Source organism: Crinia signifera, chromosome 5 (assembly GCF_055691185.1).
Source record: "Crinia signifera chromosome 5, ASM5569118v1, whole genome shotgun sequence".
NCBI lineage: Eukaryota > Metazoa > Chordata > Amphibia > Anura > Myobatrachidae > Crinia > Crinia signifera.
The window spans coordinates 41,393,350-41,418,968 of record NC_139221.1 but is presented as its reverse complement, the minus strand read 5'-3'; the positions used below and the strand labels follow the sequence as shown (position 1 = coordinate 41,418,968).

The window sequence follows — 25,619 nt, the reverse complement described above, 5'->3', positions numbered from 1 at the left end:
GACCCCACATTGCTCTCTGGCTGATGACCAGTCTCCAGCCACCAGCTCTGCAGGCAGCATCTCAGGAATTACATCCAAGTTGGCCCCTCCACCCCACAGTCAGCGACAACTTCCCAGCGGGTGAGAATGGTCGCCCCCCACATTGCCCTACAGACTCAGAGCCCATTTGTGCAGCATCTGCTCATACTGCTCTGTGCATGATGTCTTCACAATCCAGGTGTTGTAGCTGACAAATCTAACCTCATCAGCTGCCAATTAATTGCACTATGAGTGTTTTGCATCATTATTACAAGCGTGTTAACCTATGTCTCTCTGGCATGAGCCACCAACATAATTGCTGGCTTATTAAAGAGACATTCCAACAATTCTATCAAACGGCTAACTACCAACTGACTGCACCGTGTATACATAATCCGGGATGCCAGCTAACATTTTTATTAAGTTTAAAATGTGATTTCTGCTATTTTTGCTATTTTATATTTATATATTACTAATCCGTTTGTCCAGTGTCCATGTGAGTTCAAAATGTACCTAAATGTTAGCAACACTCATAAATAGTCTGTACACCCCTATCAGTAATGCCAATGGCTGCCCACAACAGTGATGCTGCTTGGCCCTGTCACCATACTGGAAGGCCATGCCCCATTTTCACACAAAAAGGCACTGCCACCACAACAACTGCACCCTGCATCTCAATTCCAGGACATAGATACCATACATGGAAAGGAGAGCCGACACATGCTGAAAGAACCACCAAACCTGACATTTTCAGGCATGAACCATGCAAGGAAAATATACTGTTCAACATTAAACTGACATTTCCCTGCAGCTCTGTCATTTCATCTGTGCATTGTAGCGTAGGGTTATACAGTAATATACAGCTATCCGCACAGTCAGGACAGGAAATTATACACTTCACAAAAATCAGCATTCAGCCCTTTTCCATGCAGAACTCAGACTCGGGTACTCTCCTAATTAGCCATCCCAAAGCAATTATACCTTTGAGAGCTCATCATAAAAAGGCCAACGAAGGTAAAATGAGAAACGAAATTGTAACTTGCACTCTGGTACAGGTTCAGCAAGCTGGGTACTGGAGTCAGCAGTTCCACAGGCAGTTCCACAGGCACCACCCAACCAAAAACATTTAGGGATAACACTAGGTGACTATAGTCACTATTGAGTATACACACTGAATGATAATCGGTAAACGATAAATGGGGCAGATGTATTACAGCAGCGCTTTTCGCGCCGCTTTAATACATCCTGCTTCGCCTCATTAGCGAGGCGAAGCAGGAGGGGAGACCGACAAGATGTATTAACATCTTGTCCGCCGAAGCGGGGGAGCGCTAACTCCCCCCTCCGGCGATGTCCCCTCCTGGAGATAGCGCATCAGTTTACACTGGGATCTCGTGGCTCACGCGAGATATCCCCAGCGCAGCCCAGACCTAACAGCAGGGACAGCGCTGTCCCCGCTGTTTAGATAGGGCTTCGCCAGACTGCTGCTGGCAGAGCCAAAAGCAGCAGCGGGCGGAACAGTCAGCGAAGCTGACCGTTCATACATTCGGCCTGCTATCATTTAGATAGCAGCGCCGATATTGTCAGGGGCGCATAATATTTTAAAAGATATAGCTCAGAAGCCCTTTTGGAGCTATATCTTTTTCAATATCCTCTAATGTGTATGGATGGGGCTTAAGTCCAAACATAGGGTGGGGGTGGGAAGAGGGGGATCCTTTTTATCCCTCTCAGGGAAATTCTGTGTAAAGAATGCCAAAAATACTAATCTATATAGGGAATACAGGAAACCCCTAAAAGCGGTAGTGCCCTTAGTACATACTACTCTTTTGCATTCTCTCACGAATATACACTCCACAGTTCCAATCAAATGTGTTTTCGCATGAATACTGGGATGCGTTTGTGCCGGTTTGGAGGCCAATTGGATATCTCGGGGCGAATGCCTTACCACGCAACAATATTGTGCATAATTGGATCCCGCCCTAAGTACTATAAAAGAATTATATATAGAAATAATAAATTTAAGAGGAAATTATCCTGCTCAGACATGATTATACATCCCAGTACCTTAAGCAGCCACAAAGATTCTTAAATAGGCTAGTAAATCCAAACATGATCAAAACGCCTTCTCTCGGAATTAGAATAGGGTCATTGCGTGACTACAATTTGTGCTGGTCATTGTAAAACACTTTGCCAATGAACCCTCACCGAGCTTTGAAAAGAAGAAATTCTGAAAAATAGCACAAAATGTTCCACATATACGGAAAGATATTATCCAACAATCAAAAGAGGAGGAGCCGAGGTTTAGCCCATAACAACTAATCCGTTTATAGAATATACAGTGCTAGATAAATCGTTATAAGTTATGAGGAACACCTTAACTTATCTCTTCTTAAAAATATCACCCCACAGTATGAAAGAATGACTGGGATTACAGACTGGGCACAAGCATTTAAATATTGCTCAGGACTTCAATAAAATAAGTTTAAACTAAATATATATATTATTTTTTACTTTTAGTGGAGCCACAGATGTGAGGGTCTTGGGGAGGGGGGGGGGGATTGAAACTATTCAAAGTTTGGAAAAAAGTTCTGTAAAGGTCCATACACACCGAGCGACTATGCCCAGTGTGTATGGACAGCGATGATGTGCGGGGAAAGCAGCTCAGTGCATACACAATGAGTGGCTTTCCCCCTGCCTGGCGCCGACAAAGGGGGGGGAGGGGGGGCCTTGCATAGCGCTGCGCTATGCAAAGCTGTCCTGAAAGCCGCTCATCTGCTGGTATAGCTCCCGATGATGTTGCGGGAGCGCGCAGCAGCGCTCACCGCTCATCGCCCGGGCATACACACTGGGCGGCTTTGAGCTGAAAGCCGCCCAGCGTGTACGGACCTTCAATGTATCTTAGGTGTGCTAAGGTCAGATAACGCATAGCCGAGTGTGGTTGCAAATAATGTCAGCTCACGGAGATGCACGGTTAAAGAATATTCTTTAACCGTTTCAAAATATATCACCATCGGCATAGTATCTACATTTGTCTCCATTTGGTGGCAAAAGTTCACAAATTCCACTTTATTAGTTACTTTAGCCTTCTGGGAATAACGAGTAATGATATTCTGTTCTATTCGGCTCGTATGATTTTTTCTCATCATTTTGTTATATTCCCTTTCCTTTAGTCTTTTGACCGTTTGGATCTTTCTTAAAAAATCTCATTATTTGGGCAACGGTGTCTCACCCTCCTGCAGTCTCCTCTGGGTATGCCTCTTAAGGTGGGTGGAAGAGGAGTGCTGAAGAAATGTAATACGCAGCCTCTTTAAGAGAGTCCTCATTAGCCTTCCATCTTCCTCGCTTGTTATTTGCGAGTCTAAAAATTTGACCTTGGTCTCCATTTATCGGATAGGTTAGGACTCAGAAGCAGCCAAGAGCTCAGAAGCAGCACAGAGGTTCAGAAGCAAGACATTTATGCTGAAATGGAAGTTTTTTTTATATCACTACAATAGACTATATATATTTTACTGCATCAGCAGCAGATTTGCTAACATATGCTTTAATAATAGAATTCTGACAAGTATAACTGTGCAACTGACTTTTACAGGGGGGGGGGGGGGGGTCCTGATCTGCAGGTACGATTAATGTACAACAATATTACACTTCCAAATATTGCTAGGAGGCCGAAAATTATATTTTTGCAAGCAGTGTCCTGCAGACAGCTGGGAGAACCAAAATCCATTATAGGAGTTAAATGAGAAGTTAGAGCAGATTAAATCAAGGCTGCCTAGCATTCACCCCTGCCCAGTAGTCCTGGTGCCTTTGTCCTTACATTATAATCATCAGCATTACAGTGGATGCCCATCCAACATGCTCAAGGAAGAGGAGAGGATTGGGAATAGAATTAGATTTGCCAACAGAGAATATAATTAATAGGACAATTACAGCAAATGTAGGTTTTATATAAAAACATACATTTCAGTAACTAGCAAAAATATAAATGCTAGTCACAGCACTATGGTCAGTACGGTTACCTCAGGATGTAGTCTGTATGCCGACACCACTCAAAATACCGACACTGGTATCTTGACTGTCAGCATCCTGAAAATAATGCTGGGTACACACTGTGCAATATCGTTCTAGAACTATGAGGAAGATGTCAGTGTCCCGCGGCGAGGGGGTGGGGCTGTTGGGAGTCCCCCTGTTGGCTGCTGAGCAGCGGGGAAAAAACACTGTGCGCATGCGCACAACGTCTATTCCCGCAGCCAGGGGGCTGGGGGCATGGCTAGAGGCTCGCAGAGCCTCTGGGTCATGCCCCCATAGCGTCAAAACGGGGGCGTGGTCTCGCGGGAGAGCAGCAAGTATAGGCCACGCCCCCGGCGCACATACCTCTGTCCCTCCTCTGTCTCCCTACAAGTTGGGAGACATGGATGTATGATGCAGTGATAGGGGAGGAGAAGTGATAAAGTGCCTGGTACTTTATCGCCAGCCAATCACTAATGGGGTACGGTCAGGGTTAGGTACTAAGGGAGTGCAGACACAATATGATCTGGGTGGAATATTACCGCATTTTCATCATAGTACATCCCGCCCCCTATGCTTCGGGCACGGTGCCTCGCTGCACTATTTTATTCTCACACCACGCTCTAGTGCAGGGCTGGGCAACACCGGCCCTCCAGATGTTGATGAATTACACATCCCAGCATGCCTTGCATCAGTTTCAGCATGGCCACATAGCAAAACTAATGCAAAGCATCCTGGGATGTGTAGTTCATCAACATCTGGAGGGCCGGTGTTGCCCAGCCCTGCTCTAGTGGATGGTAGGGCATGAAATACTGGCACATCGGCTCAAAATACAGTGAAAAACCCCATGTCGACCTTTTGACTGTCGACATAGACCATGTCAACCTAATGCTTGTGTCGATCTAATGACCTGTCGACCTTGTCGACCATCATGCTGTAAACCAAATGACCGTATCCCGGGGAAAGTCCCCGCGATTGAATACGGTTAGACAAATCTTGTTTTTTGTTTTTTTTTTCACCTGGTGAAAATCTCGGCCAACACTGTAGATGCCCCTTGATTTATTATCCTTTCACAGTACTTACGTAGGCACCTTATAAATAAGAGAAGTCTGATGGGATTTCTTTAGTAAATTGCAACAAATAAAAATATATGTGTATAGTGTTCCCCCTAGGAATTTTTTGGGGCAGGGTGCCGCTGCACGGGGGCAGCGCAATGGGGGTGGACCGGAGCCGCCGACGTCACTAAAGGAGGCGTGCCCGGGCCGCCGCGTCACTAAAAGAGGAGTGCCCGGGCTTCCTCCGTCGTACAAGGGGGCGGACCTGGCCCCGCCGAAATCAGTGAGCTGCCGGGGAGGCCTAGCGCTTCCCCAGGCACACCATTAAGTCAGGCAGCAGGCTCTTTTAGCGGGGCGCTGCTGAAGGGGCAGGTCGCATTTTTCCCTTTAGAAATCGGGCAGGGCGCAGCGCCCCGCTAAAACAGCCTAGCGGGAACGCTAGGTGTATACAAGTGAAAAGGTCTAGTGAGATTTACTAAGCAGTGCTTTTCCCAGCTAAATATATTCAATTCAAAGCCATGCACACCTTGGGTGGTATTTAATGCGCCGGCAAGGATGGCTTGCTTTTGGCAAGGATCGCCGAAAAACAGGCCATTCTCTCAGTCTAACTCTCTCGCTGTATTCAATGTTCCGGGGAAATTCCCGGAACGGCAAGGTTTGCCACAAATGCAGCGAGCCCGCTGCATTTTGTAGTTAGCCCCGCTATTTTAATGGCGTACTCGCCGTTTCCACCTTGCTAAAAAGAACCAGTGAGGTGGACACAGCGAGTGAAGGGGAGGTAGTTGAGTTCTCTGACAGCGAGTCATATAGCTCGCTGTTACCAATAAACATATCTTTGTATTGAGTACAAGAGTCCCAGTTTAGTGAATTTAGCCCTAATTTTTGTCAATACATTAGCCATCATTTTGAAAAGATAGCCCACATACATAACACCCCCTTCATCTACTGGCTTATAGGGGTACACTGCTTCATATAAACCGCTCAGCTTACGTGGAGCTTTTAACCTGAACAGCCAGGGAATTGAATAGGTGTATATTTAGATGTGCAGACGGTGCTTATAAGTTTTATATACATATACAAACAAAAATGTATTTCTACCAAATGTGTCATTTTTGAATGGTTGAAACCGTTGCATTACTAGGGAACGGACGATCTTTGTCACCTTGATACGGACCAGTGGAGATGAAAATGAAATCTCTCACTAAAACCGCTTTTTGTGCATAGAGGCCTGCCACAGCTTCTATCCAACCATGACATTAAATTATTACCCAGCCAGAGGCAGGTCACTGCAGGCAGAAACACTCAGCATAGCTAGGAATGGGTAGCAGCCAACCGCAGCAGTTATGAGAATGATCCAATGAGGGGGTCAAATTCCTACTCTACTCAAATTCCTCCCATGGAAACTGTTTGTAGACAGACAATGGGGTGTATTCAGTGCCGATGGCAAGCTATCCAGCAAGCAGTGCCGATAGCTCGCCATCAGAGTACTCAACGCCGTGCCCTTCACTCGCCGTTTCCACCTCAAAACGGTAGGGCTCGCTGCATTTGTGGGGAACCTCGCTGTTTAAGGGAATCCTCGACGTCCTCTGACAGTGAGGATTTTTGCAAAACATTGAATATGGCGAGGGGGGTTGGGCGGTGGGGATGGCATTTCCTCACCAAAAAAAAAGCCATCCTCACCGTACAAACCCTGCTTGCATTGAATACACCTCAATAAATAGCATCTGCTTAGTACGCTAATGGGTACTGCATCTAATCTGACCCACAGAAGGTATGTTTATCATGTATAGTATGGCCCTTATTCAATTATTTAGAAACTTGGAAAAGCCGATAGACGCAAGGCAGGCATGTCCAAACTATGGCCCTCCAGCTGTTGTGAAACTTCACGTCCCATCATGCCTTGCTACAGTTTTGCTATTAGGGAATGCAAAAACTATGGCAAGGCATGCTGGGATGTGTAGTTTCACAACAGCTGGAGGGCCATAGTTTAGCCATGCCTGACGTAAGGCGATTCAGTGAACCTTAAGCCAATACAGCCACTGTTTAACAAGACGAGACAAAAAAAAAAAACTCACAGATTTTTAAGTTTATCAAAAGCAGGATGGTAACTGCTAGTCAACATTGTAGAACGTTATATAAAATTGCATGGAATATTTTTTATTTTCAATTGGTTTTGAATAGGATATGGTCATTTCTTGGCATAGTCTTTGATGTGTGTAGACCTCAACCTTCAGGTGGCCCCCATTTGCTATGTAGCCTATCATGGAGCGAATAAGGATGGTTTTCAACCCAATAACTAAAATTCAGCTCGTTAAAAAAATAAATAAAGGACATCGCTTATCAGAAGAGCTGTCTGTTATAAAACGTAGTTGATTAATGCATACAGTATTAAAAGACGCCACTATGCGTGTAATAAGTGGCTGGATGTGTTGCATGCAATACCTGTACCGTATCCGGCCAACCACGTCTAGGAGCATGCCTAAAAACAGTCAGCAGCATCTAGATTGACAGTAACAAAAGTGTTAGGTCAATGAGAACGTGTACAACAGACAAGGTTGACGTGAGTGTTTCAGGTTTTATTTGGTAGCTATGTTTGCGTATCGTTACGATCAATTTAGATGCTGTCAACTATCTTCAGGCGTCTAACTAGATGCGTAACGGTTACAATTTAGAGATCACCCAGCTGGTCACCGTTACATTTTCCAGAGCACAATGGTGATGCAGTGTAAATGGTAGATGGACGTTTTGCCACAACTGAAACTAAGCAACTAATGAAAATATCATCCTGCAAATCTACAGACCTAGCCCTTTATTTTGGTATACTCTATGCCCAGACAATGGCATCACAGAAATAGGTCAACCACAAAAGTCATTGTTCTGCAATTAATATATAGATCTTCTAAATTTAAGAGACTTCCTCTACATTTTAGCAGCATTATATCTAACAGTTATTTCTTCCAATTTCTGCGGCTGGAAGACACACAACCAGCATTCCCTGCAGAAGCCAATATCGACGGCCATGGGGACCTGGCATTAGAAGCTGCACAGACACTTGCCGATGACGGGGGGGGGGGGGGGGGGGGGGGGTGCTGCATTCTGTATGGCCCTTGTTAACAAGCGGGACCCTCATCGGGCGTTGCACACTCGACGACAAAATGAGCAATATAGTTTAGAGACGTGTATTCAGTTCTGAACTTGCAGAGCTTTTCAGAAGTCACATTCAGTTTGGAACACACGCCAAAAAGCATGCATGTGGAACATTCCTACTGGCAGGAAAACAACATCTAAATGGGTCATTAGTGCAAAGGCTCGACCTTACTTAACATAAAACCTAATGCGATTTTCTCATAGACATCGAAGTTATGTCGGAGTTCACAATTTCTACATCTAACCCAAACATTAATATTGACATTTTTACTATGTCAACAAAACATCTGACATCCTGGTGTCAACATCTTTAGTACACCCCCCTTGCTTGGGCTACATGATCCATCCCAAAGCTTAAGCCTCAGATTCTAGACCAGAGGTAGCCAAATCCAGTCCTTGAGAGCTACCAACAGTTCACATTTTCCAGACAGCCTAGCTGCTGCACAGGTGCACTCATTACTCACTGACACATTTTAAAAGATCCACAGGTGGAGCCAATTACTTCACTTGTGATTGTGGGGTAGATTTATTAAGCTCAGTGAAGTGATAATATACCTCCCAACATGACCCATGCCAGGAGGGACAAACTACTCTACTTCTGGACTTTCCTCTTAATGTATGATTGCCATCACCTGTGTTGAACAGGTTTACTAATAAGAAAGGTGTTTCACCACAGGTGATGGCAATCATACATTAAGTGGAAAGTCCAGGAGCAGAGCAATGTGTCCCTCCTGGAGGGGGTCATGTTGGGAGGTATGTGATAAAGTGTCTGGTTTTTATCACCGGCCAATCAGCTCCTACCTTTTTCAAACCAAGCCTGTAACTTCACAGTTAGGAGCTGATTGGCCGGTGATAAAAACCAGACACTTTATCACTTCACCGAGCTTAATAAATCTGCCCCTCTGTGAGGAGACATGGAAAACATTAACTTGGTAGCTCTTGAGGACTGGAGTTGGCTACCCCAGTTCTATATGACCCCCTCCACCACCGATGGCCACAAGGGAAAAATACAGTGCATACACATTGAGAGAAATGGTTACAGATATCATTCAGTGACGTTACCCACGGCCGATCCTTATGCAGGTCGCTGGCTACACAGCCAAAATTAACCTGCATATACAGCTGACAGGCGGGGCAGGGGAGGTGTAGATAACGAAGGCCCTTTCTGGGCAATATCTCATCTAGGGCGGGATGTACTAAAGGGAAAATGCGGTAAAACAGGAGCTTTACCGCATTTTTCTATTTACCATCACCCGTCTTCGCCTGGTCTATGGGCTTCTATCATCGCCCGCCGTCCGCGCGCCCCCCCCCCCCCCTCCCGATCTCCTCCTCCCCCAGCAGGTGTCACAGCCGGCAGGACATCCGGCTGCAGGGGGGAAGAGGAGACGCAGGGGGACACTGGCAGCCGCCGGGATGTAACGGAGACCCCCGCACACCACATCACAGGTATCGCGGGGGTCTCCGTCACCGCAACCCGATGCTAGCCGCATATGTTAGTACATATGCGGCAGCATCGCGGAGGCTGTCAGTCGAAGGGCGGCGATGTATATTAATTCATCCCACCCCTAGTGCCAGATGCACCAAGCCTCAAAAAGTGATAAAATGGAGAGTGATAAACAACCAACCAATCAGCTCCTTACTTCCATATCACAGACTGTATTTGAAAAGTGTCAGGCAGGAGCTGATTGGTTGGTTGTTTATCACATTTGAAGCTTGGTGCATCTGGCCCCAAGTGTGTACAGGGCTTTAGCTGTAGATTTCTGAGATTTCTAAAACAAGTGGTGATGTTGCCTATACTAACCAATCAGATTCCGTCTCATTTTCTAAAGTAAAATATAGAAATAATAGGCACAATCAGGTTGCTATAGGCAACACCACCCGTTGTCTGTTTTAGAAGCTTTAGTAAATCTAAACCTAATGGGTTAATTTACAAAGATGGGAGTTCTATTGACGATGGGATGTTGCCCATAGCAACTATTCAGCGTCTACGTATTTAATTAGCGCCTTCTAGAAGAGAACAGAAAGAAGCCGATTGGTTGCTATGGGCAACATCCAATGTTAGTAATCCAATTATATTATCTCACAAGGATTATCTAAAATTTGAAGACTTCAAGCAGAGAGGTCAGAAGCAAATTAAGTATGGTGCACACTTATTGACATCACCAATATCATTCACTGTAACTGTTAATGCTTGTATTTGCACTGTCAGACTTGAAAATGCCCAGCTGTTCCTCTAAAGCATGGGTCCTCAAACTGCGGCCCTCCAGATGTGGTGAAACTACAATTCCCAGCATGCCTTGCCACAGTTTTAACACTCCCTTATAGGAAAACTGTGGCAAGGCATGCTGGGTTTTGTAGTTTCACCACATCTGGAGGGCCGCAGTTTGAGGACCCATGCTCTAAAGCCTCCACCTGTCCTGCACTTCCACTGTCTAGGATGATCCAGCGCTTTTTTAGACTTAAAATGTCTAGGACTGAACTGATCATCTTCCCACCCTCCCGCATAAAATCCAACCATCTTTCATCCTAACAGTCTATTTATGCACACTGCTACCCCTTCTGTGTCACTCCTGTTTGTCTTACCCTTCCCTCTAGAATGTAAGCTCTCACGAGCAGGGCCCTCTTCTTCCCTCCTGTTCTCACAGCACTCTATTTCAACTACAGCTCTCTAACTCACCTACAATCTGTACCTGCATCTATTCTCATTCACTTCCTTATATCTCAGCTGTATTGTGTACTAAGAATTGTGCTTTAATTGTGTTATGTCTAGTTCTGTGTACCTTGTACTGTTCTATATGTATGGTGCTGGCTGGTGCAATCACCATGTGGTGCCACTAAATGGCTGCTGCACAGCTCAGTAATTATATGTTCCCCATGTCTGTGTCCCTCAGAGTATGAATATTATTATTATTATTATAATTTTATTTATAAGGCGCCACAAGTGTTTCGCAGCGCCGTACAAAGGAACAATACAAGGAGACAAAGCTTGGCATAACGTTGAATAAATAACAAGAATACAGTACAAATAAAGAGCGCCACAGTTCAATACACATTACAGCTTGGATATAAGTAGTTAGGACTCAATCAACATACAACTAGAGGCTAGATGCCAATGTTGGAGAGGAATATGCGGACAAAGATGGTCACTGAGTGTTGGAGTATAGGAGAGCTGTGAGTGACATGTGAAGAGAAGAGGACTTTGACAACAGGAGGGAAGAGGGCCCTGCTCAGAGGAGCTTACAATCTAGTAGGAAGGGGAGACAGACAGATTACAAGAGGTGCAAGCAAGTGGGTGGTGGTTAGATAGCAGGATGTAAACAGGCAAGGGGTCAGAGAACCATCTGGTTTATGCAGTGGAAGGGTATGCTTTGATGAATAGGTGAGTTTTCAGTGCCCGTTTGAAGCTTTGCAAGGTCGGAGAGAGTCTAATGGAGCGAGGGAGTGCGTTCCACTGAAGGGGTGCAGGGTGGAACGCACTCCCTTGGGGTGAATATGAATATATATGTATATCTATCTCTGTACTGTTACTGGCTACCTAGCTGGCTGTGCCATCACCATGTGGCGCCGCTGAATGGCTGCCTGGGTACTGCACAGCTCGGTAAATATGTTCCCCATCTCCGTGTCCCTTATTTGAATGCGTCTTGTGCATATCTGTATGTGTGATGTATATCTGTACTGCCATTGTTGCCTGTTCCTTGTACTGATAACCCTTTGTATTACAGTATGTGCATTGTTATTTTTAATGTCTGTAAAGCGCCTTGAGTCCTGTTGGAGAAAGTGCGCTATAAAAATAAAGCTTATTTCACAAGCAGAATAGTTAAGGTATTACATAAATATATATCCTAAGGCTTAAAATACAACACTATATTAAACAATGTTATTTTCTTCATAAACATCAAGGACGTAGCCTTTGATAGAATGCAATAAAACTGGTGACGACTTATTACAAAAGGAGATGTGTCAGGCCTTATAAAACCGTGAAGGGTAGAAGTTGCCAATAGCAACAAGTTTAGATTAGATGGTAGAGTAATATGAACAGGTAACCACTGGCATTAGTGTAGCACTGTAGCACAATTGCATGTGGCATGATGAGGTTAAGGATACCGCTTTCACATCGCTTAACCCGGGTCAGATCCGGCTCCGACACTTTCACACCGAACCCGGTCGCCCATTATATACAAGGCGACCCGGTGTTAGGTACACACTATACAATTATCTGTCCAATCTGGCAGGTTGGAATGAAAATCTAGTGATGTATGGAAGTGACAATCCATCACATGCTCCCAAACACTGGAAAACAGACAAACTGATCAAATCTGTTTGTTAGAACTTATTTTAACAACAATTTTTCTTAATTTTCCAGCGTTAGGGAGCAATAATCGATTGTCATTATCCGGTTTTCCATTCAACTAGCCAAATTGGACAGATAATTGTATAGTGTGTGTACCCAGCACAAAGCCCTTCTTATAACCCAGATTGAATTGCCAAGTTGGGAGACCCACACACTGCACCTCAACTAGGGTCGCCCTGGCAACAACCCAGATTTTAGGAGCAGTGGGAAAGGAATACTAATGTTGTTACACGCACTCTGGGAGTTCTATGGTTATTACGCCCCTGTATACAACACTTTAAAACAGAAGAAAATGTTAAGTGGGGCTCACACTAGGCGATTAAATAGAATTATCTATCGCTCAGACACAGGTTGGGACGATATATTAGCCCCATAGCTTAAGATGTACCTGCAAACACACATTTCTGTTGGTCGTCCTGTCAGGCGAGATGCGAGCGCAAATGGACGTCCCACGGAAAAAGCATGTGTTTTAAATGCAGCAATGATACAGCGACGCCACAGTCCACTGCATTGCCGCGCAGTGGGTACGGATGTAGCGATGTATCATCCAGTTGCATGGTACACACATCATTTAGGGTGGGAATCTCAATCATCGTCCGCATGCGGCACTGTCAATAATCACATATGGACTAACATATGCGATTATTAACGCAAAGGACAGGTCTTGCGATAAGAGCTGTCCTTTGCGTTGTGGCCGGCGATGTGCAGCGGGTCCCCCCTCCCTCCCTACCCTTACCCAGCTGCCAGGGCTCCGCTTCCTCCGGGTGCAGGGAGGAGGTCACTGGTCTGGGCAGCACAGGAGGAGGCTGCCCAGACACAGGTGAGGGATGGGGGGGGGGGGGGCTGGCGCAGATGAGGCACGAAGAGAAGCCTATAGGCTTCTATTGGGTTACACCATCTAGAACTGGCGTAACCCCCCCACAGCGAAGCCCCGTAGTAGGGCTTTGCTGCGTATGAAAATGCGGTAAAAACCCAGAAAAATGTTTTTTTACTGATTTTTTTTGTTTGGAGCATCTCGCCCTTAGTGTGCACCCAGCAATAGGAAAACACATGTCAAAATGAAGTGAATGCAAGAGCAGCTATGGCAACAATGCAAGAAAAACCTGGTTACATTGCCCATGGTGTTAGAAACACTCACAGAGACATGTAGTGAAGGCAAGCAGGCAAGAGGCCTCACAGCTAGTAGATTAAAACAATAAACAAATACAGCAATAGCTTTGTACATAGTACTAGAAGGGGTGATGGGGGCATATGAGGCTCCAGGGAGTCATTGACAGCGATTCATAGAGAGCAGTGTTATGTTGTAACTCAGATGCCTTCCAAAGCGGATTACATGTGTCATCTGAACTAATGGCAGAGGAAGGAGCTGGGAATGCTTCACTACAGTGCGGCTGTCAGTACTAGGCCGTCTGTGCCCTGCCAGACTTTACAAGCGATAAATCGATAGATATCAGCCCAACATAAGTTTAGAATTAAGAAATGAAGAGAACTGCATTTAAAAATAATAAATATATATTTATTCTTGCTGCACCCAGTCTGAGAATGGGAGGTCAGGTAGCAGCTGACAGACATCTGTGTGATCTGTTAACGGCAGGAACAACCCCAGGCTGAAGGAGATGTAGTGAGCAAGTCTGCAAGGGTTGGAAGTTCCAATGTGACCTGCCATCGGGCAGTGCATACAGGGACTTGTAGTTCTACAACAGCTGGAATCCTTACCACCACCAGATAATGCATGATATGACATGAATTCCACAACAGGCACACACCATAAAATGCAGGGCACTCTGCAACATAAGCATGTACAGATAAGACAACCTGTGTACCCAGCCGACACTGCACGATCGCACAATAGGCCCGAATTCAAACCGTTTGAAGGGTTGCAAATTTGCAGTCCATCCGACCAATGATAAACCGCATATGCGCATGGTAAGCTGAGCGCATGTGCGGGGTAGCCTTGCTTATGGACCGTACAAAGGGTAACCTTCGCTGGCCACCAGGGCGGAGTAATCCAGCTCGTTGGCCTCCAAACACATGCAGGACAGCGAGCAGGTCTGAATAGGGCCCAATATATTGTTCCCCCCATTATATCCGAATGCATGGGATCATCATCCAGAGATGGAGCAGCATGTAGGGCTGACCTGAAGAGGAGATGGAAACTGCGGGTGGGCACTGGGCAATTTCAACCATTTGGCATTGCAATCTATAGGGATTGGGCCAATCGTTCAAAACATCGCCCAGTGCGTATCCAGCTTTAAGCCATGTAGAAAATAAATGATGAGTGTACCTGGTGACTGTTAGCAATGGACCCGGCATCAGCAGGTCACACTGGCCGGCAATGGCCGCAGCGAGCAACAGCAGGGGGTGGGGAGCATAGCGATATCCTCCATCATCCTGCATGTACACGATGTACACATATATGTGTAGACGTTGGAGGATGTAGCTGACTACAGGCTACTACGGCTTGTAGTTCTACCACAGCTGGAGAACCCCTTTACCACCAAGACATGCTAGCGCTTGTAGATCTACCATAGCTGGAGCTCCCGGCTACCACCAGAGCATGCTAGCGCTTGTTCTGCCACAGCTGGAGCTCCCGGCTACCACCAATGGTCTTAGCAAGAAGTATACCAAAAATATAGTTGATATGTGCAATAATTTCAGAAATATTAATATAAATGTAATTTTCTCCCATTATAGTCAATTGGCATTCCTTATCTGCAGACCACACTGTCATTCCACTGTCATTCCTTTTAGTATGTCCCCATGCTAGCGCCGGTAGTTCTACCACAGCTGGAGCTCCCTGCTAACACCAGGGTATGCTAGCGCTTCTAGTTCTAGTGCAGCTGGAGTTTCCCTCTACCACTGGGGCATGCTACGGCTTGTACGGTAGTTCTACCACAGCAGGAGATCCCCGCTACCACCAGGGCATGCTACAGCTTGTAGTTCTACCACAGCAGGATATTCCCTCTATACCAGGGCATGCTACAGCTTGTAGTTCTACCACAGCTGGAGATCCCAGCGACCACCAGGGCATGCTAGGGCTTGTAGTTCTACCACAGCTGGAGATCCCAGCGACCACCAGGGCATGCTAGGGCTTGTACGGTAGTTCTACCACAGCAGGAGATCCCCGCTACCACCAGGGCATGCTACAGCTTGTAGTTCTACCACAGCAGGATATTCCCTCTATACCAGGGCATGCTACAGCTTGTAGTTCTACCACAGCAGGAGATCCCTGCTACGGCTTGTAGTTCTACCACAGCAGGAGATCCCCCGCTACCACCAGGGCATGCTAGGGCTTGTAGTTCTACCACAGCAAGGGATCCCTGCTACCACCAGGGCATGCTAGCGCTTGTAGTTCTACCACAGCAGGAGATCCCTGCTACCACCAGGGCATGCTAGCGCTTGTAGTTCTAACACAGCAGGATATTCCCTCTACCACCAGGGCATGCTACAGCTTGTAGTTCTACCACAGCAGGAGATCCCAGCTACCACCAGGGCATGCTAGGGCTTGTAGTTCTACCACAGCAAGGGATCCCTGCTACCACCAGGGCATGCTAGCGCTTGTAGTTCTACCACAGCAAGGGATCCCTGCTACCACCAGGGCATGCTAGCGCTTGTAGTTCTACCACAGCAGGATATTCCCTCTACCACCAGGGCATGCTACAGCTTGTAGTTCTACCACAGCAGGAGATCCCAGCTACGGCTTGTAGTTCTACCACAGCAGGAGATCCACCCCTAACAACATGGCATGCTAGGGCTTGTAGTTCTACCACAGCTGGAGATCCCAGCTACCACCAGGGCTTGTAGTTCTACCACAGCATGAGATCCCTGCTACCACCAGGGCATGCTAGGGCTTGTAGTTCTACCACAGCATGAGATACCCGCTACCACCAGGGCATGCTAGGGCTTGTAGTTCTACCACAGCTGGAGATCCCAGTGACCACCAGGGCATGCTGCAGCTTGTAGTACCACAATAGCTGGACAGAAGGAAAAGATGCAAACATCAGTCACACTTACCGAGAACACAGCATTCTGCAGGCCGAATGGGATAGGGGTGAGCCTGGCCAGGGCGACCACCTTCAGCCCACCGCCCCCCTCCACCACCCGGATGACGGCTCCCAGCCTCTGGCTGCTCCCGATCTTGGCCAGCACCCAGTCGGTGAGCAGCCTCTTGCACAGCAGGTGGGCGATAAAGGTCCCGATCAGCACCCCGACGATCACCAGCCCGATGCCCAGCACCAGGCCGTACAGGTAGCCGGCGGCCACGTTCAGCACGATGTAGCCCCACACGCAGGGCAGCGACACCAGGATGAAGCCCACGATGAAGAGCAGCACCCCGACCAGGCTGTCCAGGCTCTCCACCCACAGTAGGACATCCTTCAGGTAGTGCCGGGCCAGGGCAAGGGAGGCGCAGCACACGGCACTCAGGGCACACAGCAGCACCAGGCTCCGGCACCAGCACAGACCCGGGCAGCACCAGGGCTCGGCGCCCGGCGGGGACAGCTCGGAAGGCGGCGGACCCTGCAGCAGCGGATGCTGGCTCTCCCCCAGCTCGGAGCCCAGCAGGCTGTCAGCGGGCTCCCGGCCGTGCATCCATCGGCCTAGGGTCTGGCGGCCGTGAGAGGCCAGGAGCTGCAGCGTGGAGCCCGACATCTTACCGCTCGGCCGATCTCTCTCTCTCCCGGCTCCGTCGCATCGCTCTGAGCGCAATGAATCGTCGTTGCGTCCTAGCAGCGGTTTCTACAAGCGACCTTCTTGCGACTACAACGCGTCACATCTCCGCCCCGCCCATCCCACGCGTCCGATTGGCTGTGGGCGGTACAAGGGAGAGAACGGTCCTCCCTTCCTGCTTTCTAATTAGACGCTTTTTGGTAGGCGGTGACTGTGTGTGTGTGTGTGTGTGTGTGTGTGTGTGTGTGTGTGTGTGTGTGTGTGTGTGTGTGTGTGTGTGTGTGTGTGTGTGTGTGTGTGTGTGTGTGTGTGTGTGTGTGTGTGTGTGTGTGTGTCCACGCCTTCTTGATTAACCACGCCCTCCTGATGTAGGAAAATGTCTTGCCTATGGCTAGGGATGGCGATCGATGGGTTCATCATCGATGGTTTCCATCGAAACGAACTGCGAGTGTCAATCGATGGTCACCAATTGCCAGATTGGGGTGTTATTCCCGTTGTTTCAATGAATGGTCCAAAAAGCAAATCACAGTCTGGGGCGGGGTTTCGTGGGTGTTGGCCACAGTTACACTACAGTCATTGAAAGCTTTATAAGTCAGGTATAGCCATAGGGGAGTATTATATCGCCATGTATGTCTGGCAGAAGCCTTGCGATAGCTTCCCCATGCAAAGTAACCACTGATCACTGTCTCGCTCGGCGGACAAAGTTCAGGACTAAAAAATGCTTTATTGTATTTTTTCTTTATTGAAATTATGTTTTCATTAATTAAATATATTGGATTTATTTTTTTCTCTAGAATCTTAATTTAAAATTGTATTTGAATGTACAATGAAAGCCAAAGGGCCTGATTCAGACCTGAACGCACAGCCCTGGCGATTATGGGATGACCGAACATAAGCACGGCCCGTGGTGCACATGTGCGAGCCCTGACATGTGCGAGTATTGACTTTTGCAGCGCTGCACACGGGGGGTGGGGATCCTCATGATGGTGAGTGGATTTCCCTCTCTTTGCACGGCTAATGCTGGGTACACACCAGGACGACTAGGGCCCGATCCCCACAGTCTAGATCCAATTCCGATCAATTGGATGTAGATTGTGTGCTGATTGGGCCCTTTTCTGACCTGGTGTGGACCGATACCGATCCGATGCGCGGTCCCGCGGGTCGGTCGGTCGTTATTGAGATCCTACCTGCTGCAGGTAGGATCTCAATGACGACCATACAGCCGGGTGCAGGTCGCCATCGGATCGGACCCGCTCACAGTGCACATCGTGAGCGGGTCGTGCCCCCCCGCGTCACCGTGAGCGGGTCGGACGAGACACTGACGACCCGCTCACGATGTGCATCGTGAGCGGGTCGTCCTGGTGTGTACCCTACATAACTGATCGTAGGGCTACAAAAATTTGCGGTACTTGTGTAGTTTCACAGCGGCATCTTACGCCAATGGCAGCCTAGCGCAGTCAGCGTAGCCCAACGGCAGCCTTGCGCAGTCAGCGTAGTGTCCCCGCGGCAGCCCTGCGTAGTCAGCGTAGTGTCCCCGTCAGGCAGTGTAGTCACAGTACTGTCCCCGCAAGATGCAGCTCTGTCCCTGGCAAGCCTAGTGAGCACCTCTCACACAGCGGCGGTAACTGCCAGATCCCCTGCGCCGGCAGAGAATGTGATCATGCGGGCGCCGGCAGAGAGACGCTCCATCTGCCTGAGACGCACGAGCGTCTCATACGCTTGTGCGTCTCAGTAATTCTTGCGACAGGGTACGGCAACCCTGCCCGTGTCCGCTTCAGGGAGAAGGACAGGGTTATGGGTTCGGTAGAGTGCGTCTCGTACACAAAGGGGGGGCGGTGCGGTTAGCAAGTGCATCTCATGCACAATAAAGGACGCTTTTGCCAGTGCTCCATGTTGCATACTGGCAAAAGCCTCCATTTCAAACCCCCACTATCCACGCCAGCCTGAAACGTGGCAAGGGGATGCGGAATACACATCCCCGCGCGGGGCTCATTTTTACGCGTCCGCTCGCCGCACTTCAGGCTCGATGGCTCGCTGTGCTCACCACACTTTATAAAACAACTCCACGCCGACGTGGATAGTGGGGGTATGAACAGGTCGGAAGGACGCGTACCGCGTACACTCGCCACACTTCGGGCTGCCATGGATAGTTGGGGTGTTTCAAGTACACATTCACACCTGTCATGTCATCCATCTGAAACAATAATGATGACACGTGTTAACTGTCAAATGGATTTTACTAAAATAAAGAATAAATAAGAAAAACAATGAGCAATGTTAAATAATACTGTAGAACAACAAGTCCGAGAAAGGTGTAAAGCACTTATTCCTCCGGCACAGCAGCCCCACCAGATGCAGCTGATGTCGACGCAGCTGCGTCAATCCTTGGTGTCAGCTGCTTTGTCTGCAGTTGGGATAAGAGTCAGTACATGTAATATGCGCAGAAAAGCATCCTCCGCCCCTAGGGTTTTGCACAATATGAATTCCTGCAAGTATGAGCCAGGTATTGAGTGCAGTGCCCCTCTGCCTCTTATTCCTCCACTTGCTGGAGCCCCAGAGCCTCCCGATATTCTGGGTATGGACGCCAGTGTCTGGATCCATGAAGTTGTAAAAGTGGTTGACGTGCATGTTGTGGTACCCCGCCTGCTCCAATTCTTGCATTTTGTACGCACGCCAACAGTCTGAGTAGATGGTAGTACCTGGCTCTATGTGTGCTTCGATGGCAGACGTTAGGGTCTTGGCGTCACAGCTGGCCACTGGTGAGATGAAGCATTTACTGGTGTCACGCGATATCCCACTGAAGAGCCACTGCTGTGGTAGGACGCGTCCAACGTGGCTCTTATGATGGACAAACAGACTTTCGTCCACCTCAACAATTTTGCCAGGTCCGCCAATCCGGCGTTGGGGCTAGGACATCAGATGGAGGGTACACGTCTCCCGCATCAGATTGTTATATATAACGGCGGTTCTGTTCGAAATCTTGAGGTGACGCTCACAAAACTGAATGATTGTCAGCTCCTCCGCCACGAAAATATGAACCGCAGAAGGGTCAGAAATGTCAGGTGACATTCGCAAAGGAATTGTGCAGCCCGGAGACTGACCTTCTACCCACAGCTTCTTATGTGGCAGCGCCACATACGCTCCTTTACATTGAGCCTCATAGGATGCCCGTTGACACAGGTCTGTGTCTCTGGCAGCCTGGTGGCGTTGGGAAAACTCCACCGACCTCCTCCGTCTGCGGCAGGTTGAAGATAGTTAATGGTTCGGCAGCCATAACTGACTCAATGTAATAAGTGGTGACACAATGCTGACTGACTGCGCTAAATGTGTAACACTGACTGACTTAGCCAACTACGTAAACTCCGGATAGCCGCGAACGTACTGACTACGCTGACTATGCTGGCTGCGGGAACACAACGCTGATACTGACAGGGACGCTGACTATGCTAACTATGCTGGCTGCGGGAACACAATGCTGATACTGACAAGGACGCTGACTACGCTGGCTGCGGGAACACAATGCTAATACTGACAGAGACGCTGACTACGCTAACTACGCTGGCTGCGGGAACACAACGCTGATACTGACAGGGACACTGACTATGCTAACTACGCTGGCCACGGGAACACTACACTGATTCTGACAGGGACACTACGCTGACTACGTAACTGCTGCCGTGAAACTACACAAGTACCAAATTTGCTGCCCTGCGAGTAGGTCTGCATCGGTCTCAGAGTCTGAGCTCCAGGGGCAAATGCAGGATTTTCAGAAGGGGGTTTCCAGAGGGGCGGAGCAAAGCACGGAGATGGACACTTAGGTGACCCAGTATATGCCGGGTCAGTTAAAGTATTATAGATAGACCAAATGTATATAAATAATAATAATAATTATATATATATATATATATATATATATATATATATATATATATATATACATATAGGGGCATCAACATCAGTATAGACCCCTGGGCATAGCAATGTATTGGGGCACCTGCCGATCCTCCAGCGGTAGAGGTGGGGGAAGCTTTGATGTCCCCTGGGTGGTAGGGGGTATTATATCAACCGCTCAGCAAGTAGGGCCTGGATCAGTAATTTCCACTAATTACCCCTTTACTGCACAGATGGTGGGAGATGGGGTGGGAGAAGGGGGCATTGGGCTGAATGAAGGGGTCCTGATACATAACTTCCAGGGTGGTAGAGGATGTTTAATATGCAGAGGAGGGGTGTATAGTGGAGTGGGCTTATTATCCATAATTTTCTGGTGGGAGGACAGCTTGCTTGACTGAAGATATCTCCAGTTCTCAGAAATAGATTTCTTAGATTTTAATGGAATTAAAAACTAGAGAATCCTACCTACCAAATGGTATTGGGGACTAGGGGATCAGAGTTCAGGAGGCAGAGCAATTTGCCAACGAGTATATAAAACTACATACCCGGTGTGTGGAGCTGGAGCAGTAACCAGCTACTGGAAGGCTGATATCTCTGGTTCTGGGAACAGTAGAGACAAGCTGCTAGTGTCCTTCAAAGGGGGAGAGTCCATTCTTTTGGAATATACCCTCAGAAAAACTCTACGCCAGACAGAACCTGAAATATCTGACTGGGAAAGCAATTAACAGGCTTGGATGGTGACCACTGCTTTGAAGTCAGATATCTCCGGTTCCCAAGGGCCGATTTTTAAAATTATTATACCCATGGAAAGAGGGGACCCTCAGCTTTCAGCCTAGGGCCCTTAGACTTCTGGGGGTGTTTCTGGGTACTCAGAAACCCCCCCAGCGTGCGCTACTGAGCTCCAGTGAAAAATCCGGTCATCTATAGACAGATAGGAGAGGACTGTCCAGCAAAGCCTTGAGTCCTCTATCCTCTGCCAGCAAGTTTCACTGAGGAACAATATATCATCAGGGAACCAGAGCAGTAGTTAAGTGTTTAGGGGCCCATTTATTATTTTACACTGCAGGGGGCAGGCGGGACAACTTGTGTGCTGTGGGTAGTGGTACATTCCCGGTGATTCCTTTCTCAATCCTTCTCTCTGTGGAGACCCACTCTCCCCCAGCTCTTCTTATTCTCCCTTTTTCCATTCTGCTCTCCTCTCTCCTTCTGGCTGTCCATCTAGCAAGGGTCTGGCGGTGGGATCACCAACCGCCAGCCCCCGCCAGAAGGGAAAGCGCACACATGAGACGTGCACACGTCCCCTAACAATGGAGCTCCTCGTCGCCGGTCCCCACGATCGCCCCCACCTCCCTGCTCCACCCCCCTCCTAACCCTGCCCATCTCTCTGAAGCGTCAGATGGAGCACCATTTTACCAGCAGGGGCATTCTGGCGAGCCCCGGTGCTGGCTGAAAGGCACTCCATCTGTATCAATCCACGCTCTCCTGTCTCCACCCTCTTCTCTCCCCATGAGGGCATGTTTAGTTCCATATATGGAGAGATTGTGAAAAGAGATTGTGAACGTGGCACCTAGAAGCGTGGGTGTGTACCGCTACATCTGAGAGGAATCTTTTAAAATGACTTACTGTATCCAAATGTAGATGAGCCCCAAAGTAGTTAGTAAGAACTACTATACTTGTGTATAGTAGCTGGGAAATGGTGCTGATGATTCAATGTAAATGTATCTGTCTCTCATTCCTTTTATCCCCCAAAATATAACAGTGTAATGTGGGCTAGGTGACATGAGGGAGATTGCTAGACTAATGAGAGTGAGAGGGAGATTGCTGCTATTTCAGGGAGTCTCCTGCAGAATGCAGGAGGGTAGGCAAATATGAGGTATTTGCATACCCTGCATACAGAGACTCTCTCAGGTAGTTCATGTGCTTGAGTGAGTTGTTATGTTTTGGGAACATAGGCCCTTATTCTGCTTGATTCGCTCGGCCACGAATTTGCACTGGGACAATGTTTTTGCGCAAAAAGTCTGTTCGCCGAGTGCACGCTTCCAGCCTTTCGAGCAGGGGGTGGAGAGGGGCGTGGGGTGCCGGCCTGGGCCATTAGCATATGTGAACACCCAGCGTTTCATGGGCGTTCCCATGAAAATGCTGCGCATACACATGCTAATGCGTTCATGGGGTGGATAAATGACATAACCAGATGTCAGCTGCCCGTCCAATTCCCTGAAATTCTACATGCATATGTACAAGTGGTGTGGACCACCCTTACATTTGCGTTCACCTTCACCATCATTCGATGGTCGGTGACCATCGAAAGATGTTGGAGGTTCCCACTGGCATGCGAATGGATGTTTATGTAAAACATCTATTCGTATGCTGGGCGAATTAATCCAACGTTTGAAGGGGGGAGGGCGTACCACCATTCACAGGGCAGGTTCTGGTTGACTCGCAAGTGTGCGTATTCGCATCCGAGTGAGTCAACCAGAATAAGGGCCATTATCACACACATAGCAAGATTGATAGAACTTTACATGCAAATAATACCCCTTTTACACCATCCCTGCAAACCCGGGTTTTAGCACCGGGGAACGTGCAAAATCCCGGGTTTGCAGGTGGCGTAAAAGATCAACCTGGCAACATGACCCTGCATTATGCCGGTCGGAATGACGGTCTAAAGGGGGTCACAAGCTGGGTCAATCTTAAACTTGCACAAAACAGGTAAAAGATAATTGCTTATTGTTTGCATTAGTCCTGCAGTTTTGAGCGCTAGTAACGAATAACCTTTTATTAGAACTTGTCAATATTTCCATCGCTGTTTATCATACAGCTATTTTAGTAGCTTCATGTAGCATGATCTTGGTGTGACTCTTACTATTTTATTACAGCTTCTTCTATTTCTGTAGAAAAATAATCCCATTCATGAAGTAATACAATAAGGGAGTATGTCCTGGTATCAAACACAGCCTCAACCCAACACCCATCTCACTAATAAGGTGTCATGTCTACACCTTGCTCGGGTGACCTCGTCATTGATCCAAGTGACAGGTCAACCTACAACCTCTCATTTATTCATGGCTATATCACCTGCTGGGTTAAATAATTACTTATTTCCACATTACCAAAATCGACATTTACTAAAGATTCTTAAAATGAAAAAAGGTGATGTGACCCGTAACAACCAATCAGATTATTCCTATCATCTTCGATATTAAAATGATGAATTAGTGAGTTATTCCTAAATCCATAGGGCTTTTGCAGTTTTCCTCATTTATTTGAACCTATTTATTTCAGTGGGGCTTGTGTCCCAGCACTTGGGTTTTCATGGAAACCAATAAACCAAACTATGGGCCTGCTTCTGAATGACACGCAATTCCCAATATGCATGGGTTTCAGCTTATGCCAAAGAAAGAAGTGACTACATAATCCTTAAAATGGATGTTGCTGGGCAGTAACTAGGGATGACAATCCTGTGGTATTTTTTCAATCCCGGGAATCGGGAATGAAAAATGCTTAATCCTGGCATCCAAAAATGCCCCTGACCCCTTTATTAATCAGGGTTGCTGACTTTTACAGTCCCCTCTCTGGGAGAACCCCGGAGAGGAGACTGTCAGCAGCACTTCTGGGGGTGGGGCTGATGGAGACATCATTAGTCCCTGCCCCCGGTAATGCAAATCCTGCAAGTCGCGGGTCTCTGAGTAGGGGGCGCAATTTTCTAATTTAGCCCCGCCCCCTCCGCCAGGAAGCCGCGAAATGGGAAAGCCAGTATCTGGGTTTCCCTCCTTTCTGGGGGGCCGAACCCGATTTTTGGGACCCTCCCGGCCATTCCCCATTCCGGGAGGGTAGGCAACCCTGACATAATTTTACTTGGGGGGAGCGAGGTAGGCGGCAGTGGTGCGGCGGAGCAAGGTGGAGGCTTATCGGCGGATGTAATGCTGGGTGGCAGAGGTGCTTTTGTGCTGCAGGGAATGTTTGGCGGCAGTGGCGTAACTATTAAATATGCTCCCTCCCTGCCGCTAATTTTGGCAGCACCCTCGCCCAAACTCTCCCCCCCTTACCCCTCCGCATAATGCCGCCGCTGGTACCTGCCTCATCAGCCCATCAGTCTGCGGTCCTGGCTGTCCCTGTTCCTGCTAATGAAAAGTTTTTAAGGAAGCTAGAGGAGGCAGTATGGGGGCAGCCATTTTCTAAATGTCACATTTTTTATTGACTGCAAGTCAGAGCCGGGAGAGAAAGTCCCGGGCAGATGGCAGCAGGTAACAATAGCCCCGCAGCCCCCCTGGCGCCCTCACTTACTAAGCGCCTCCCCGCCACCGCGGGGGCTGCGGAGCTATAGTTACGCCACTGGTCGGCGGAGGGTTCCGTCGGCGGAGGTGCAGTGGTGCGGCCTGCGCAGTGTCATGCAGTCTAATCCTGAAATCCTGGACATTTTGGGGCCACTCTAGCAGTGACTGTGATCATGTTTAGCTTCTTTATTTCACCATGAAGGGCCTTGGGAG

General features: G+C 48.0%; 1 protein-coding gene across 1 annotated transcript in view; it reads right to left on the bottom strand.

Annotated features, from left to right (window-relative positions):
* The window catches only part of TMEM64 (transmembrane protein 64), a 36,098-nt gene extending 18,637 nt beyond the window's left edge, over positions 1–17,461 (bottom strand). The window contains exon 1 of the mRNA XM_083187087.1: positions 16,588–17,461. Coding sequence (XP_083043213.1) covers positions 16,588–17,223 — 636 coding nt within the window. The 5' untranslated portion in view covers positions 17,224–17,461. The remainder of the gene's footprint in view (positions 1–16,587) is intronic.
* Positions 17,462–25,619: the final 8,158 nt, after the last annotated feature.